At 37.7% G+C, this 19,866-nt stretch overlaps 1 protein-coding gene across 2 annotated transcripts in view; it reads left to right on the forward strand.

Moving 5' to 3' along the window:
• EFCAB3 (EF-hand calcium binding domain 3) overlaps positions 1-19,866 on the forward strand; it is a 149,510-nt gene that overhangs the window by 5,481 nt on the left and 124,163 nt on the right. For both annotated transcript variants that reach the window (XM_070773709.1, XM_070773710.1), the window contains 10 exons: positions 125-178; positions 829-933; positions 2,006-2,059; positions 2,599-2,703; positions 5,809-5,859; positions 6,728-6,832; positions 7,390-7,443; positions 9,075-9,179; positions 9,847-9,900; positions 12,194-12,298. In XM_070773709.1, coding sequence (XP_070629810.1) covers positions 125-178; positions 829-933; positions 2,006-2,059; positions 2,599-2,703; positions 5,809-5,859; positions 6,728-6,832; positions 7,390-7,443; positions 9,075-9,179; positions 9,847-9,900; positions 12,194-12,298 — 792 coding nt within the window. The remainder of the gene's footprint in view (positions 1-124; positions 179-828; positions 934-2,005; positions 2,060-2,598; positions 2,704-5,808; positions 5,860-6,727; positions 6,833-7,389; positions 7,444-9,074; positions 9,180-9,846; positions 9,901-12,193; positions 12,299-19,866) is intronic.

Here is a 19,866-nt window from a genome sequence, read left to right on the forward strand (position 1 = left end):
ATGCAGAGACTGAGATACTAAGAGGGAGAAGAGAATAAATAATGAAATTAATGCTTAAATATTTTAATAATCTTTTTAAATCAGTCTACAATTGTGTCTGTCTAAATTGTGGCTTATGTTTTAGTGTTTGGCAAGACTGATCTGCATAAACTGCTAAAAGAAATAAAGAAAATAACAGGTGAGCAATACATTTTGTGAAAAGATATAAAACTAAAATGCAAATACTCCATGTTTACATACAGATGTAAAGCTGTTTTCTTATTTTGTCATTGATTTTTAACTTCTGTTTTTGTAACAATTAAAGTTGATTCTAATGACATGAAGATTACATTGGATTATTTATGTTTTAGCAAAACATATCACTATTTCTCTATAACAAGTTCTGTATTCTCTGAAACTTTTTTATTTTGTGATTTATTTCAGTGGCCAACTCACCTATTCATTCATTCAAAATACTTATCTCATGTCTACTGTAACCCAGTAAATGTTAGAGTGAAATTTTGATAGAAATACAAATAATGTGGTTAATGAAGATAATTCATCTTGTAATTCAGACAAAGAGAAACACAAATTCTACCTGATGGTTAATACAATTTAGATGAGGTAGCTGCCTGTACATAACTTAGATCACTTTGCCTCCTATATATCCCTTTACCATGAGCTGGGTTAACTTCTTTGAGGTCCTTAAGAGCATTAGAAATAAGTATTTTGTTTAGAATTAAAGAAATAACTTCCGAAAACTGTAGAAAACCCTGTACAAGCTTTAGACACTTCATCGTTTGGAGTCAGTAAGCAATTCTCATCTGTAACCATTCCCATCTTTTAAAGGAGAAAAAGTTGAAGCCAAAGACATACAGAAAACACTAAGAAACCTGGGAATAGAGCTCACAAATAGGGAAATCTGGGAGCTGTTGAAAATATTGCCATTTGCTGGTAGGTATTTGATGTATGTATCTGTGTATGTATCTCTGTGCTTGTATAAACTTCATTGTGAGAACGTCATAAAAATGGGCCATTCTAGTTTTGTATAAAAATCTAAAACACAAAAATACCAATCTTTAGCTGTAAAGAAATTAGGCCTTTAACATTTAGGTTTCTCATTTTGAAAAGCTATAGCATCAAACCTGAGTCCTGCCATTAAGTGAAATAAATCAGAAAAAGAAAGACAAATACCATATGACATCACTAATATGTGGAATCTGAAATATAACACAAATGAATGTATCTACGAAACAGAAGCAGACTCACAGACATAGAGAGCAAACTGTGGTTGCCAAGGGTGAGGTGGCAAAGGGGAAAGGATGGATTGGGAGTCTGGGATTAGCAGAGGCAAACGATTACATACAGAATGGATAAGCAGCAAGGTCCTACAGTACAGCACATGAAATATGTTCAATATCCTGCAATAATTGATAATGGAGAAGAATATGAAAAAGAATATATGTATGTACAATTGAATCACTTTGCTCTACAGCAGAAATTAGCACATTTTAAATCAACTATACTTCAATAAAATAAAAATTTTTTTAAATATTACTCAGAAATGAATGATGCATTAGTAGGGCAATGTGAAAGAAAAGTCTTAAATTAGCAAGAAGGTGGTGCTTATGGTAAAGAACCCATCTGCCAATGCAGGAGACTCAGGAGGCATGGGTTGGATTCCTGGGTCAGAAAGATCCCCTGGAGGAGAGCATAGCAACCCACTCCAGTATTCTTGCCTGGAGAATCGCATGGACAGAGGAGCCTAGCAGGCTACAGTCCATAGGGTTGCAAAAAGTCAGACATGACTGGAGTGACTTAGTACACACAGAGAAAGAAAAAGGAGAACTCAGAGTCGGGAAAGAGGTAACATCTGTTTCAGTGAAGAACGTGGATGTAGAAAATGTAGGAATATAACTTAAGACAAATTTTTAAAGTATGTAATTATGAAATTATGTTCTTACTACCTTTTTTTTTTTACTGTCCATGTAACTGTATCTTACCTTAAATGTGTCTTATTTTACAGATGATAAAAAGGTAGAGAAAAATGATTTGCTCAATCACATCAAGGCTTTTCCTGGTAAGTGAGAATCATAATAAGAAGGAAAGTAAAACTAAGACTTGCAGATTTTACCTTAATTTTCAAAAGGCTTATCATTCCACAATAATTAGATCATTGATCTTATTATCCCATTAACCTATAGGTCTCCTTTAGATGCAATTACATCTAATGTGATCATTTATAGTTCTCTGACACAGTAAGTTTCATATATACATATGAAACTTATAATACATAAAAATAGCATTTGGGATTAGTATATAAATAAAATTGTATATAATTTACATAATATATAATTAAGTTCCTTCTAAATACACCTTTCTTGAAAACTATGGAAAGGGCCCCTGAAATGAACCACAAATATATTCTTGACTTCCACAGTATGTCTTTATTGTGGAAAGTGTTGAAGACATTTCACATGTAACCATAAATAGTTTTTTTTTTTTTTTTGGTCATTATGCAATAGATTTGTTTCATCTAGTTGCAATTGGTGCATGAATATAACCAGCATTTTTTTTAAATACCAGTTCCTATTTTTTATCACTTCATTCTTTCTTAAGGTGGGAAGTGTCATGTCTCTAAACTGGAAACCATCCTGGAAAACTTGGGTTATGACCTGGAGAATGAGGAAGTTGAGGACCTGAGGAACCACCTGCCAGTTGATGGTGAGCATGTAGTCATGGCTTTAGGGAAACTGAGCTCCTCTAATAAAACTTCCAGATGTGTTCATCTGAGAAATTTTATTATCTCAGATTATTAATGTTTAAATAAGATCAGTAATCTGTTAAACAGTGATTCCCACCTGAAGGGCTAAATTTTGATGGCAGTGAGAAAATTGACAGACCTAAGAAGCAGGTAGAGAAATGAAACAGAGAAGCACTTTAAAGAAAAAAAAGCCAGAATTGAAAGAGACACGTGTACCCCAATGTTCATCGCAGCACTGTTTATAATAGCCAGGACATGGGAGCAACCTAGATGTCCATCAGCAGATGAATGGATAAGAAAGCTGTGGTACATATACACAATGGAGTATTACTCAGCCATTAAAAAGAATACATTTGAATCAGTTCTAATGAGGTGGATGAAACTGGAGCCGGTTATACAGAGTGAAGTAAGCCAGAAAGAAAAACACCAATACAGTATGTTGCTAAGTCACTTCAGTCGTGTCCAACTCTGTGCGACCCCATAGATGGCAGCCCACCAGGCTCCCCTGTCCCTGGGATTCTCCAGGCAAGAACACTGGAGTGGGTTGCCATTTCCTTCTCCAATGCATGAAAGTGAAAGTGAAGTCACTCAGTCATGTCCGACTCTAGTGACCCCATAGACTGCAGCCTACCAGGCTCCTCCATCCATGGGATTTTTCAGGCAAGGGTACTGGAGTGGGGTGCCATCGCCTTCTCCGTCCAATACAGTATACTAATGCATATATATGGAATTTAGAAAGATGGTAACGATAACCCTGTATGCGAGACAGCAAAAGAGACACAGATGTATAGAACAGTCTTTTGGACTCTGTGGGAGAGGGAGGGGGGTGATAATTTGGGAGAATGGCATTGAAATATGTATAATATCATATAAGAAACAAATCACCAGTCCAGGTTCGATGCAGGATACAGGAAGCTTGGGGCTGGTGCACTGGGATGACCCAGAAGGATGGTATGGGGAGGGAGGTGGGAGGGGGGTTCAGGATTGGGAACACGTTACACCCGTGGCAGATTCATGTTGATGTATGGCAAAACCAATAAAATATTGTAAATTTTTTAAAAATTAAAAAAAAGACAACATCAAAAAAAAAAAAAAAAAGAAAGAAAGAAAAAAAAAAAGCCAAAGAAGAAATTTAAAAACCAGTCAGGGAAAAAAAAAAATGTAAAAGTCTCTTAAATCACCATAAAGTTGCAAGAGAATTCCAGAAAATCATCTACTTCTGCTTCATTAGGGCTTCCCTGGTGGCTCAGACAGTAAAGAATCTGCCTGCAATGTGGGAGACCCAGATTTGATCCCTGGGTTGGGAAGATCCTCTGGAAAATGAAACAGCAACCCATTCCAGTATTCTTGTCTGGAAAATCCCATGGGGTAGCAAAGAGTCAGACACGACTGAGTGACTGACACTTTCACTTTTCACTTTCTGTTTCATTGACTACACTAAAGCCTTTGACTGTGTGGATCACAACAAACTGTGGAAAATTCTTAGAGATAGGAATACCAGATCACCTCACCTGCCTCCTGAGAAACCTGTGTGCAGATCAAGAAGCAACAGTTAGAACCAAATATGGAACGACAGACTGCTTCAAAATTGGGAAAGTAATAGGTCAAAGCTGTAAATTGTCACCCTGCTTATTTAACTTATATGCAAAGTACATCATGAGAAATGCCAGGCTGGAGGAAGCACAAGCTGGAATCAAAATTGCCAGGAGAAATATCAATAACCTCAGATCTGTAGATGGCACTACCCTTATGGCAGAAAGCAAAGAGGAACAAAAGAACCTCTTGGTAAGTGAAAGAGAAGAATGAAAAAGCTAGCTAAAACTCAGCATTGAGAAAACTAAGATCATGGCATCTGGTCCCATCACTTCATGGCAAATAGATGGGGAGAAAAACGGAAACCATGATAGACTTTATTATGTTTATTTTGGCTCCAAAATCACTGCAGATGGTGACTGAAGCCATGAAATTAAAAGACTCTTGCTCCTTGGAAGAAAAGCTATGACAAACCTAGGCAGCATATTAAAAAGCAGAGAGACTTTGCCAACAAAGGTCCATAGAATCAAAGCTATGGTTTTCCCAGTAGTCATGTATGGATGTACAAGTTGGACCACAGTAAAATAAATAAATTTAAATTAAAAATAAATAAAATCATAAAAATTAAAAAAAAAAGAAAGAAAATTGAACACTGAAGAACTGATGCTTTTGAACTGTGGTGTTGGAGAAGACTCTTGAGAGTCCCTTGGACTACAAGGAGATCAAACCAGCCAAGCCTAAAGGAAATCAGTCCTGAATATCCATTGGAAGGACTGATGCTGAAGCTGAAGCTCCAATACTTTGACCACTTGATGCGAAGAGCTGATTCATTGAAAAAGACCCTTATGCTAGGAAAGACTGAAGGCAGGAGAAGGGGACCACAGAGGATGAGATGGTTGGATGGCATCACCGACTCGATGAACATAAGTTTGAGCAAACTCTGGGAGATGGTGAAGGACAGTGAAGCCTGGCGTGCATTCCATGGAATCACAAAGAGTCGAACATGACTGAACGACTGAACAACTACAGAAGTATACAAATTAGATGAAGGAGTCAGCAATGATTGGAAGTTTTGGTGGGTGTGGAGTTGGAAACATGAAGAAAGTGCTGTGTAAGGGTTGCATGTGGAAGTAGCCAGCTACAATATTTTAGGCAGGTGAATACATTGGTATTGCAATTTTTACTGTGTATGAATCCTGTAATATTAACAGTAAGGTGGTCAAGCATCATGGTACTCCTAGATTCTAAAGTACAATAGGCCAAGTGGAGAGTAAGTCAAGCAATGTTTTTAAAACTTCCTATCACCATTGTGTATAGAATTTAATATTTTATACTATAATTTTGTCTTCTATTCTATATATTTATCATTTATAAAACTTAATTCTTCAATTCCATGCCCAGCTGGGGTTTATTTATAGAACAACTTAGGGTAAACTTCTGAATTTCAGTGTTTTGTTCTACAATATAAGGTCTTTGTAACACTTTCTGGGTCTAATGAAAAATCTGTGTCTTACTTGTACTTTATCCTATAGATGAAAAGGTTAAACCAAATACTCTCATGGAAAATGTTGAGTCATTCAAAGGTGAGTGAAAGTTTATACAGAAAAATCATTTTAACAAAATGCTGATGGTTTTCTGTTTTGCTTTTAAATATTTTATTCCTATCATACTGACATTGTTAATTCTTTTAGTATATCAATGGTATCTTTCATTCTGTGATCCACATTAGTTTGGGGTGTATACTTTTTAGCACAACTATTATTTATCATGTCTTGGTAAAATATCTTGTATTCTCTGAATATTTTCAATAATGCATATCACTTTTACATTGTTTAAACAGCTAAAAATCTATGTTACCACAATAAGTGGCAGAAAAAAAAACATTGGCATAAATCTTTTTATAAATAACATTACACAGGAACTTTCCTGCTGACTCAGACAGTCAAGAATTTGCCTACAATGCAGGAGACCCAGGTTCAATTCCTGGGTCAGGAAAATCCCCTGGAGAAGGGAATAGCTACCACTCTAGTATTCTTGCCTAGAGAATTCCATGGGCAGAAGGGTCTGGTGGGCTACAGTCCCTGTGGTTGCAAATAATTGGACATGACTAAGCAGCTAACACTTTAACTTTTTTTTTTATCACATGGGCAAATTAAAAGTAATATGAACACTGTCATTACAGAATTACTTCTATAGCCATTTATATTATTGTTTTAGGCCTCTATACAGCTACCATTTCAGAGTGTTGATTTATCCCATTTTTATTAGCGTATTCAAAAAAATTTTCTCTCTAGAATTAAGATTGAGTTCTATCTGATATTTCCTTAGTCTTGACTTAGCATTGGCCAGCCCTGTTCTTAATCCTGCAATTAAACTTAGATGATGTTCATAATTTAGACTCATTCATCATGCTTAAGTTTTTCATCAGTCATTATTTTCATCTTTTCCAAGGAGCCAAGATTAATGCTGATGAAGTAGATGGTGTTTTGAAAAACATAGGGATAGAACTCACACCTAAGGAACGCTGGAAGCTACTTAAAACTCTACCACTTACTTGTGAGTATTTATGATACTGTTTTTGTCCTCAGAGGAGCTTAGTGTGAGTGTATTTATTGTTGGGGTAGGTAGGAATCATTAAACATTTATTCAGTGTATATTTATATTCAACATGTTTAATGAGCACTTCTTAGGTTATAGGATTAAACACAGAAGTTCTTGCCTTCATGGAGGCTATTGTCAGAGATAGAGCTTACTCCATTGGGATTGAGCTTGAGAACATCATAAATGAATAAAGATTTTTTAAATTGATTTTTTAAATTTTAGGATTTTAATCTTGAAATGTCTAATAGAAAAATAAGGGGGGAAAAGAGGAAGTGATGTTAAAAAAGGTCAAATCAGAGAGACTGAAAATTTCAGCCTAGTAAAGAAAGTTTAGAACTTTCTCTACCCCTTAACTTTATTCTTAAAACCAAGGAAGATAAGGATGTGTGGATGAGAAATTAGATACATCTAAAAGGCAAATAATGTAACATTATTGTCTTTATAAAATCTATTCTCTTCTTATGAATTGCTGTATCACATTTCTGTGTTAACAATAATGACTTCTCTTGTAGATGACAGAAAGTACTATCAAAAACGGTTGCTACAGGGTTTAAAGACTTTCCAAGGTGAGTGTTAAGAATAATAAGTCAAGTGAAAATGAAGTTTTTGACCTTTGTATTTCCTTTTGGAAGTCCTTTTAATTACTCAATGGTAGTAATAGCTAATTTCTCTTGAGTGTAGTGCCAAGCACTGTTCTAAATACTTTACATCTACTAACTCATTTAAACCTCACAGAAATCTGTAAGTTAGCTTCTTTTGGGCTTCCCGGGTAGCTCAGTGGTAAAGAATCCACCAGCTCAGTGGTAAAGAGATACAGGAAGTGCAGATTCAATCCCTAGGTTGGGAAGATCCCTGCAGGTGGAAATGGCAGCCCATTCCGGTATTCTTGCCTGGAGAATCCCATGGACAGAGGAGCCTGGAGGGCTACAGTCCATGGGGTTGCAAAGAGTCAGATCAAATGAGTGACTGAGCACACACACTAGATACTTTTCCTAAGTCAGGTACCATTTTACAGATGAGAGATGCTAACTCATTTGCCTAAAGTCACTCCATTTGAACTTGGGAGGATCATGATTTGAACCTACATTCTTAACCGCTCCCTTTACAGGGGATCTTCCCTGGTGGCTCAGATGATAAAGCATCTGCCTACAATGCGTGAGACCTGGGTTCGATCCCTGGGATGGGAAGATCCCCTGGAGAAGGAAATGGCAAAGCACTCCAGAATTCTTGCCTGGAAAACCCCATGGACAGAGGAGCCTGGTAGGCTACAGTTAATGAGGTTGAAAAGAGTCGGACATGACTGAGGATGGGAAGATCCCCTAGAGAAGGAAATGGCAAAGCACTCCAGAACTCTTGCCTGGAAAGCGCCATGAATGGAGGAGCCTGGTAGGCTACAGTTCATGAGATTGCAAAGAGTCGGACACGACTGAGCAACTTCACTTTCACTTTCTTAACTGCGCTATTATATTGAACTGCTACTGCTACTGCTAAGTCACTTCAGTCATGTCCGACTCTGTGCGACCCCATAGATGGCAGCCCACCAGGCTCCGCCGTCCCTGGGATTCTCCAGGCAAGAACACAGGAGTGGGTTGCCATTTCCTTCTCCAGTGCATGAAAGTGAAAAGTCAAAGTGAAGTTGCTCGGTCATGTCTGACTCTTCACGACCCCATGGACTGAAGCCTACTAGGCTCCTCCGTCCATGGGATTTTCCAGGCAAGAGTACTGGAGTGGGTTGCCATTGCCTTCTCCTATTATATTGAACAGTTAGGTTATTAATCTTTTTTATTCCCCTTTATGACTTACAGTTCAAGTTTAGATAACCACTAGGTTATTTCCTGGGAGATAATTTACTATTATAATGACAAGTTTCAAACTCAGTAGCCAGAATTGTGGCTAGCATTTCAGACATGTTTCTCTATTATTGATAATAAATGAATGATGACTAATAAGTCTCATTCATTTGCTTTAGATGTCTATGACAAACTTTAGCAGAGTGCCTCATAACATGTAAAGGAGATGTTTTGTCTTCACAGTCCCCACCCTACCCTCTGCTACCTTGGTTTTCTATTTTCCTTGAACATCTGCATTGCAACTTTGCTTTTCTCCCTCCCATTAGGGTTTGGTGCATAACACTTAACTAAATCATTTTTATTTTAGGCATGATTTTAATCGTTTCTCATTTCATCTCTTAATCAAGGAGGATATGTTTTAGAAAATAAACTAGGAACCACTTTGACAAACCTGAACTATGAACTTGAAAATAAAGAATTAAATGATCTACGTAACTATTTGGAAATTGACAGTGAGTATTTAATTTACCACTTGCGACTCCTTTCAGAAGAGCCTTTGAAGTCTTCTTGTAGCATCCCAGAGTATACTTGTTCAATTTCATTTAGAAAGTAAGAAATTCTTATAGAGTTATGATTTTCAAGGAGGAGAAATATGGCTTCTGATTATTATTCTCAGTATTGTCAGAGATCCAATAAGGGCATTGGTAGATTAAGATTCAACTAGGAAAAACAAAGAAACACTTCAGGAAAAAAATAGCAGAAGCTATTGAAATAGATGTTGAAAAGGGTCAGAGATTGACAAAGTAAGAAGGTAAACAGGATTTGGAATTGTTTGACAGGCAATATACAAAGAGAGATGATCATATTTCCATTTAGCAAATACGAGTATCAGGTTGAAATAGTCAGTGATATCTGATTTGAGACCAATAATATGGCAGCAGAGAGATATCTTTTAGATTAAAAAGACCATTTAGGAACAGCGTTAAAGATCTGATTTAGCATGTTAAAACACCTTCTTTAGAATTCTATAAGATAGTTGGATATAAGAAAAACATTTAAAAATCAACAAAAGTTTCTGTATGTAAATAATGACAACTTAGAAAATTTCATGGAAAAAGTGATCCTAATCCTAATAGCAATAAATATTTTATCTGTATCTGATTATCCTTTGTATTTCAGATAATGGAAAAGTTCCTTTGAACTCCTTGATGAACACAGCAAGTTTATTTTCTGGTGAGTGAGAAGTGATGATGACAAGATATAAAATCAAGATATTTTGCCATATGTACATATCATATTTTAATTATATATTCCAATATTCTGAACATTCAGAAAACTAAGATCATGGCATCCAGTCCCATCAGTTCAGTTCAGTTGCTCAGTCGTGTCCAACTCTTTGTGACCCCATGAATCGCAGCACACCAGGCCTCCCTGTCCATCACCAACTCCTGGAGTTCACTCAGACTCACGTCCATCGAGTCAGTGATGCCATCCAGCCATCTCATCCTCTGTCGTCCCATTCTCCTCCTGCCCCCAATCCCTCCCAGCATCAGAGTCTTTTCCAATGAATCAACTCTTCGCATGAGGTGGCCAAAGTACTGGAGTTTCAGCTTTAGCATCATTCCTTCCAAAGAAATCCCAGGGCTGATCTCCTTCAGAATGGACTGGTTGGATCTCCTTGCAGTCCAAGGGACTCTCAAGAGTCTTCTCCAACACCACAGTTCAAAAGCATCAATTCTTCGGCGCTCAGCCTTCTTCACAGTCCAACTCTCACATCCATACATGACCACAGGAAAAACCATAGCCTTGACTAGACGGACCTTTGTTGGCAAAGTAATGTCTTTTCAATATGCTATCCAGGTTGGTCATAACTTTCCTTCCAGGGAGTAAGCGTCCTTTAATTTCATAGCTGCAGTCACCATCTGGAGTGATTTTGGAGCCCAAAAAAATAAAGTGTGACACTGTTTCCACTGTTTCCCCATCTATTTCCCATGAAGTGATGGGACTGGATGCCATGATCTTCGTTTTCTGAATGTTGAGCTTGAAGCCAACTTTTTCACTCTCCACTTTCACTTTCATCAAGAGGCTTTTTAGTTCCTCTTCACTTTCTGCCATAAGGGTGGTGTCATCTGCATATCTGAGGTTATTGGTATTTCTCCCCACAATCTTGATTCCAGCTTGTGTTTCTTCCAGTCCAGCGTTTCTCATGATGTACTCTGCATATAAGTTAAATAAACAGGGTGACAATATACAGCCTTGACATACTCCTTTTCCTATTTGGAACCAGTCTGTTGTTCCATTTCTGGTTCTAACTGTTGCTTCCTGACCTGCATACAGGCTTCTCAAGAGGCAGGTGAGGTGGTGTGGTATTCCCATCTCTTTCAGAATTTTCCACAGTTTATTGTGATCCACCCAGTCAAAGGCTTTGGCATAGTCAATAAAGTAGAAATAGATGTTTTTCTGGAACTCTCTTGCTTTTTCCATGATCCAGCGGTCCCATCACTTCATGGCAAATAGATGGGGAAACAGTGGAAACAGTGCCTGACTTTATTTTTCTGGGCTCCAAAATCACTACAGATGGTGATTGCAGCCATGAAATTAAAAGACGTTTACTCCTTGGAAGGAAAGTTATGACCAACCTAGACAGCATATTAAAAAGCAGAGACATTACTTTGCCAACAAAAGTCCATCTAGTCAAAGCTATGTTTTTTCCAGTGGTCATGTATGGATGTGAGAGTTGGATTATAAAGAAAGCTGAGTGAAGAAGAATTTTTGAACTACAAGTTGGAGAAGACTCTTGAGAGTCCCTTGGACTGCAAGGAGATCCAACCAGTCCATCCTAAAGGAGATCAGTCCTGGGTGTTCATTGGAAGGACTGATGCTGAAGCTGAAACTCCAATACTTTGGCCATCTGATGCGAAGAGCTGACTCATTGGAAAAGACCCTGATGCTGGGAAAGATTGAGGGCAGGAGGAGAAGGGGACGACAGAGGGTGAGATGGTCGGATGGCATCACCGACACAATAGATATGGGTTTGGGTGGACTCTGGGAGTTGGTAATGGACAGGAAGTCCTGGTGTGCTGCAGTTCACAGGGTCTCAAAGAGTCAGACACAACTGAGCAACTGAACTGAACTGAACTGAATATTCTGAAATTACACACATCTCATTTTACCAATATACTGATGTTTGTTTTTAAGTATATATATATATATATATATATATTTATTATCTACAGTTTTAGAGGTATCATTTTTTAAAAAGAAGTCTATTTTATTATAAGCTGGCTGGCTTGTCCTCATTGTTTTAAGAGCACTAATTGAAGCATTCTTTTGGCAAGGCTTAAAGGAAACATCTACTTTAATTCCTTCTTGTGATGCTCTGCAGTTACAAAAGCTTCATTGTATCCTTTCTCCTCTGCAGTTACATCTGTAGCAAGTTAAGATACTGTTGTTTTATTATAATTTTAAAATTTATAATTGTTATATATGAAAATGTTCACTTATCATGTCTCCCATCTTTTTAAAGGTAATAAGATCAATGCCAAGGACACACAATTTTATCTGGAAAATATAGGTATTGAATTAACAAAGAGTGAAAGTGAGGAGCTGTTGGACACACTGCCATTGGATGGTAAGCATTTCAGACGTGCAGTGAATTTTGGAGAATCGTAGAGTTATGCATTATGTGCATTAAATTCTAGAAGTATAATTGTTTAACATCATATTAAAAGTTGAAGAGGTGACATCAGCAGTGTGGCATGTAAGTCATTCCTCCTTTTTATCTCCCCTTTTAAATCAATGAATTAGACATCCACGCATGAACCAAAGTGCCTTTGTGGGCATTTTGGCACCTAGCACATTATTCCCAAGGACCCTGGAAGAGTCTTGCCCACTGGACAACCTCTGTCTGGGCCGTAGAACCGACAGAAACAGCAAAACTGCCTAGACCCCTCTCACCACTGTCAAAATTGGGCAAAAATCGGGTGACTGTTGAGCCATGCAGGCACACATACAGGAGCGTACTTGCAGAAGTCTAGCTTTCCAGAAGGGAAGCCCCAGCACATCACTGGATAGAACAACAACAACAACAAAAAGGTTTGTGTGGGTACCTGGCTACTCCAGCAAAGCAGGACCACCAGAGAAATCCACTATTCCCCAATAGACCCACTAGAACTAAGCAGGAGCTCTGTGACTCTGGGGGAGGATATTGGAGAAAAGGCAAAAAAGAGTTTCAAAAATAAAAGGACTAGAGCTCAGGAAGAAGTCTACCCATGAGCCTCTGGGAGTACCACACGCAGGGATCTCTCTACGGGGTTCTCAGGCATCCCCAAGGTCTAAGTACTACAGCGCCCCCCACCCCACACGCAGTCTGCTGCCGGCTTCTAGTGCAGCGAAGGAAGGTGGTCCCCAGTGGGACCAGGAACCAGTTTGTGAGCAAGGCAAAAACCACAAGAGCTATAGTGCTACCTCCTGGGAAACAAAAGATTTACAGTAGCCAGCCTGGTGAATCTTGAGTTCAGTTCAGTTCAGTGGCTCAATCGTGTCTGACTCTTTGCGACCCCATGAATCCCAGCAGGCCAGGCCTTCCTGTCCATTACCAACTCCCGGAGTTCATTCAAACTCATGTCCATCGAATCGGTGATGCCATCCAACCATCTCATCCTCTGTCGTCCCCTTCTCCTCCTGCCCCCAATCCCTCCCAGCATCAGGGTCTTTTCCAATGAGTCAGCTCTCCGCATGAGGTGGCCAAAGTATTGGAGTTTCAGCTTCAGCATCAGTCCTTCCAATGAACACCCAGGACTGATCTCCTTTAGGATGGACTGGTTGGATCTCCTTGCAGTCCAAGGGACTCTCAAGAGTATTCTCCAACACCACAGTTCAAAAGCATCAATTGTTTGGTGCTCAGCTTTCTTCACAGTCCAACTCTCACATCCATACATGACCACTGGAAAAACCATAGCCTTGACTAGACGAACCTTTGTTGGCAAAGTAATATCTCTGCTTTTCAATATGTTATCTAGGTTGGTCATAACTTTGCTTCCAAGGAGCAAGCATCTTTTAATTTCATGGCTGCAGTCACTATCTGCAGTGATTTTGGAGCCCAGAAAAATAAAGTCTGACACTGTTTCCACTGTTTCCCCATCTATTTCCCATGAAGTGATGGGACCAGATGCCATGATCTTCGTTTTCTGAATGTTGAGCTTTAAGCCAACCTTTTCACTCTCCTCTTTCACTTTCATCAAGAGGCTCTTTAGTTCTTCTTCACTTTCTGCCATAAAGGTGGTGTCATCTGCATATCTGAGGTTATTGATATTTCTCCCGGCAATCTTGATTCCAGCTGGTGCTTCCTCCAGCCCAGTGTTTCTCATGATGTACTCTGCATATAAGTTAAATAAGCAGGGTGACAATATACAGCCTTGACATACTCCTTTTTCCTATTTGGAACTAGTCTGTTGTTCCATGTCCAGTTCTAACTGTTGCTTCCTGACTTGCATATAGGTTTCTCAAGAGGCAGGTCAGGTGGTCTGGTATTCCCATCTCTTTCAGAATTTTCCACAGTTTATTGTGATCCACACAGTCAAAGGCTTTGGCGTAGTCAATAAAGCAGAAATAGATGTTTTTCTGGAACTCTCTTGCTTTTTTGATGATCCAGCGGATGTTGGCAATTTGATCTCTGGTTCCTCTGCTTTTTCTAAAACCAGCTTGAACATCTGGAATGTCATTGTTCATGTACTGTTGAAGCCTGGCTTGGAGAATTTTGAGCATTACTTTACTAGCGTGTGAGATGACCGCAATTGTGTGGCAGTTTGAGCATTCTTTGGCATTGCCTTTCTTTGGGATTGGAATGAAAACTGACCTTTTCCAGTCCTGTGGCCACTGCTGAGTTTTCCAAATTAGCTGGCATATTGAGTGTAGCACTTTCACAGCATCATCTTTCAGGATTTGAAATAGCTCAACTGGAATTCCATCACCTCCACTAGCTTTGTTCATAGTGATGCTTTCTAAGGCCCTCTTGACTTCACATTCCAGGATGTGTGGCTCTAGGTGAGTGATTACACCATTGTGATTATCTGGGTCCTGAAGATCTTTTTTGTACAGTTCTTCTGTGTATTCTTGCCAAAATTTGGCCACAAGAGGGAAGCCTGCATACCTTCACAAAGACAATGGAAAAATTCAGATAGTAACACCATAGAACATAATACCCCATCTGAAGGTAACAAGAAAAGTTAAGGCGATATCTTCTACTTCAAATGCAAAGGCGACAACACATAACTAAAAAGATAATGAAAAATCAAGGGAATATAGCTTTACAAAGAAAAATGGTAATTCTCAAGCAGCCAAGCTCAAAACCATGAATATTGCAATCTAATTGATTAAAGAATTCAAAATAGTTATTTTTAAGAAATTCATACAAAAATACTCAGAAAGAAAATTCAGTGACATCAGCAATCAAATATATGAACAATATAAGCTCTTTACCAAGAAGTAATTATAAAAAAGAACCAAACAAATTCTGGAGCCAAAGAATTCTGTGAATGAGATGAAGAAAGCAGTAGAGAGCATCAGTTGCATGGAGACAAGATGGAGAAAAGAAAAAAATGACTTGGAGGACAGTAATTTTGAAATAACACAGAAGAGAAGACAGAACAAAGACTTTAAAAGAGCAAAGAAAGCCTATGTGAGCTATGGAATTCCATCAAGAGACAAATATTGGAATAATCAGGATTCCATAAAGAGGAAAAAAAAGATTTCTTTTTTAAAGAAATTAAAAATTTCTTTAAAATTTCTTTAAAGAAATAATAGCTGAGAACCTTCCTCAACCTGGAGAAAGACTTGGACATACAAGGCCACAAAGCTAATAGATCACCCTATCATCTCACTGCAGAGAGACTTTCTCCAAGCCACATATTAAAACTGTCAGAAATAATGATATTAACTAGACTTATTGTGATGATCTTTTCACAACAGAGTTTACTCTTGAACAATATGAGCATTATGGGCACCAACTCTCCATGCAGTTGAAAATCTGTGTATAATTTATAATTAGCCCCCCATGCAGAGGACTCAATCAACCATGGATCATGTAGTTCTGTAATATTTACTATTGAAAAAAATCCACACGCGGTATCTTTTGATATTGATTTCTAACAATTTCACAGTGATAAGAGAACAGACTCTGAATGATTTCAGTACCTTTAGACCATGAAATTTTTGCACCTTGTTTTATGTCCCTGAATATGTTCCAGTGTATCCTGGTTTTATAGCCTATGGGAACTTGAATAGAATTCATATCCTGTTATTATGTGAAAATTGTGTAAATCTTAATTATGTTGAACTGGCTCATAGTGTTTTTTAGCTCTACTGTATTCTATTTTTCTGTCTATTCATTCTATTAATTTTTGAGAGTTTGATATTGAAACTCTGACTAAAAATCCTAATTTATCTACTTAAAAAATAATTGTAATATATAGTGGGACTATATGTAGCTTTCTTCTATATTTTTCAAGTCTCCTATAAACGTGTTATCATACTTTCACAATTTAAAAAATAAAGAAGAAATAAATCCACATTTAAGTGCATCTGTGCAGTTCAGGTGCTTCTCAGATAGCTCAGTGGTGAAGAATCCACCTGCCTATGTAGGAGACGTAAGAAACTTGGGTTCAGTCCTGGAGTGGGGAAGATCCTCTGGAGAAGGAAATGGCAACCCACTCTGGTATTCTTGCCTGGAAAATTCCATGGACAGAGGAGCCTGACAGGCTACAGTCCATAGGGTAGCAAAGAGTCAGACACGACTGAGCAGCTGAGCTTGCACACATGTGCAATTCAAACCCATGTTGTTCAATGGTCAGCTGTATATACAAATATCAAATTAGGTTGTACACATAAAACTAATATAAATTTCTGTCAATTATATCTCAGTTTTTTTAATGATAAAGAAAAAATCTTAAAGGCAGCAGGAAAAAACTGAAAAGGACCACTGCCCTCCAATTAGGCTATCAGTGGATTTCACAGCAGAAACTACAGCCAAGAGAGCATAGAATGACATATGCAAAGTGTTGAAAGAGAAAAATTTTCAGCCAAGGATACTTCATCTGGTAAAGTTATCCTTCACATACAAAGGAGGAATAAAGGCTTTCCCAGACAAACTAAAGCTGAGAGAGTCCATCACCACTAAACCTGCCTTGCAAGGAATGCTGACAGGAGTTATTCAAGCTGAAATGAAAACATACTACTCAGTGACATGAAAACACACAAATGTACACAACACACTAAGGTGAAAAATATACAGTCAGACTTAGAAAACCAGTTCTTCAAAATAGCATGGTGTGTTAAGCACTGAACTATAGTAAAAAAGTTAAAAGAAAGCACAGTAAACAATAACTATGCTGTGCTTATTCTTAGTCGCTCAGTTGTGTCCAACTCTTTGCAACCCCGTGGACTGTAGCCCACCAGGCTCCTCTGTCCATGGGGATTCTCCAGGCAAGAATACTGGAGTGGGTTGCCATACCCTCCCCCAGAGGGTCCTCCCAACCCAGGGATGGAAGCCAGGTCTTCCACATTTCAGGCAGATTCTTTACCATCTGAGCCATCAGGGAAGCCCCCCAAAAATAACTATAGCTACTATAAATTGTTAACAAATATACATATTTTAAAGGAGGTAGATTATGACATTAATAATGTAAAAGAGAAAATGAAATGTAAAAGATTGCAGTCTTTGCAGGCAATCAGAGGCAACTTGCTGAGTCCAAAATGAACTGTTATCTATAAGATGTTTTATGGAAGTCTCATGGTAACCACAAAGCAAAAACCTAGAGTAGACCCATGAAAGACAGTCAAAGGGGAAACAGAGCATATCACTACAGAAAATACCCTATTTTAAAAGGTAGGCAGAAACAGAGGGGGAAAAAATGGACTGCAAAATACCCAGAAAACGAATAAGATAGCATTAGTAAATCCTTACGTATCAGCAATTATTCTAAATGTAAATGGATTGAATTCACCATTAAGAGGCAAAGTATAGCTGAATGGATTAAAAACAAGATCCAACTATTTGCTGCCTACAAGAGACTCACTTCAGCTTTAAGGACACACATAGACTCAAAGTAAAGAAATGTAAAAAGAGATTCCATGCAAATAGAAACCAAAAGAAAGTGGAAGTAGTCATACTTGTATCAAACAAAATAAACTTTAAGCCAAAACTGATAACAAGAGACGAAGGAAGTCATGATGCATAATTGAGGTAAATTCATTAAGAAGATATAACAATCAGAAATATGTATACATCCAGCATCAGAGCACTGAAATATATTAACCAAATACCAAGAGATCTGAAAAGAGAAACAGACAGTAATACTACTAATATATTACGGGACTTGAATGCCTTACTTTAAACAATGGTTAGATATCCAGAGTGATAATCATCTAGAGTGAAAACCAAAATGGAAACAATGGATTTGAACCATACTTTAGACCAAATGGGCCTAACAGACATCTATGGAACATTCTGTCAAACAACAGCAGAAAGCACATTCTCCTTAAGTGCATATGGAACATTCTCAAGGTTAAATCATATGATTGAACACAAAACAATTCTTAAAATTTAAGACGACTTTGATTATAGCAAATGCACTGTATAAACACTGTGATAGGAAACTAAAAAGCAACAACATGAGGAGGTGGAAAAATCTACAAATATGTAGAAACTAAACAACATATTCTTGGGTCAAAGAAGAAATCAAAAGGGAAATCAAAGAATATATTGAAATAAGTGAAAATGGAAACACTACATACTAAAACCTTTTGTTAGGGAATTTTAGAGTGACAGACACATGTAATAAGAAATTATAAAGATCACAAATAAGCAACCTAGATTTACGCCTCAAGAAACTAGGGAAAAAATAACAAATTAAGCCCGAAGTTAACAAAAGGGAGAAAATAAGAGAGATCACAATGAAAAACCAAAATGGAGACCATAAGAACAATAAAAAATATTAATGAAACTGAGTTGGATTTTCAAAAGATAGACAAAAATCAGTAAAACTTTAACAAAGCTAAGAAAAATTGAAAAACATCTCATAATAAGGAAATGAAAAAGGAGAAATTACAACTGACACTACAGAAATACATAGGATCACGAGAAACTACCAGAAGCAAATTATATGCAACAAATTAGATACCCTAGAAGAAATGGATAACTTCTTAGACTCATACAACTTACCAAGACTGAATCAAGAAGAAATATTGAATAGAAAATCCAGACTAATAACAAGTAAACCTATTGAATCGGTAGTGAGAAAACTTTTCAAAAAAGAAAACCAGCAAGACCAGATGGCTTCACTAGCAAATTCTGCAAAATGTTTAAATAAGAATTAACACCAATCCTTCTCAAATGCTGCCTGAAAAATTGAAGAGGAAGGAAGAAAAAAAGTCATCCTACAAGGCTAGCATCATGATAGCAAAGCCATATAAAGACATCACAGTAAAATAAAACTATAGGCCAATATCCCTGATGAATATGCTAGAGCAATCAGGTGAGACAAGGAAATAAAAGGCATCCAAATAAGATAGAAAGAAATAAAATTGTTATTTATAGGTAGTATGATCTTATGTGTGTATGTATGTATGTGTGTGTGTATATATATATATATATATATATATATATATATATATATATACAGTTGACCCTTGAGCAACATGGCAGTTAGGAACACCAACCCTCCCCGCAGTTGAAAAATCTAATTTTACAGGTGGTCATCTAAATCCACAGTTCCAATCCTCAGTTTTAACCAACTATGGATCATGTAGTATTGTAGTAGATGTATGTTGTTGTTTCACTGTTGTTCAGTCACTAAGTCATGTCTGAATCTTTGTGACCCCCATAGACTGTAGCCCACCAGGCTCCTCTGTCCACGGGATTTTGCAGGCAAGAATACTGGAGAAGAATACATGGAGAAGATCGTTCTCCATGGAATCTTCCTGACCCAGGGACTGAACCCATGTCTCCTGCATTGACAAGCATATTCTTTACACTGAGCCAGTAGGGAAGCACTAGTTTAAAAGAAGAAAAATTCACATGTACGTGGATCCCTGCAGTTCAAACTTGTATTTTTCAAGGATCCAGTGTATTCAAAATCCCAACTAAATCTCAACTAAAAGACTGTTGAATTTAATCAATGAATTCAGTGACATTGCAGGATA

The sequence above is a fragment of the Bos indicus genome, chromosome 19, assembly GCF_029378745.1.
Source record: "Bos indicus isolate NIAB-ARS_2022 breed Sahiwal x Tharparkar chromosome 19, NIAB-ARS_B.indTharparkar_mat_pri_1.0, whole genome shotgun sequence".
In the NCBI taxonomy this organism is placed as follows: Eukaryota; Metazoa; Chordata; class Mammalia; order Artiodactyla; family Bovidae; genus Bos; species Bos indicus.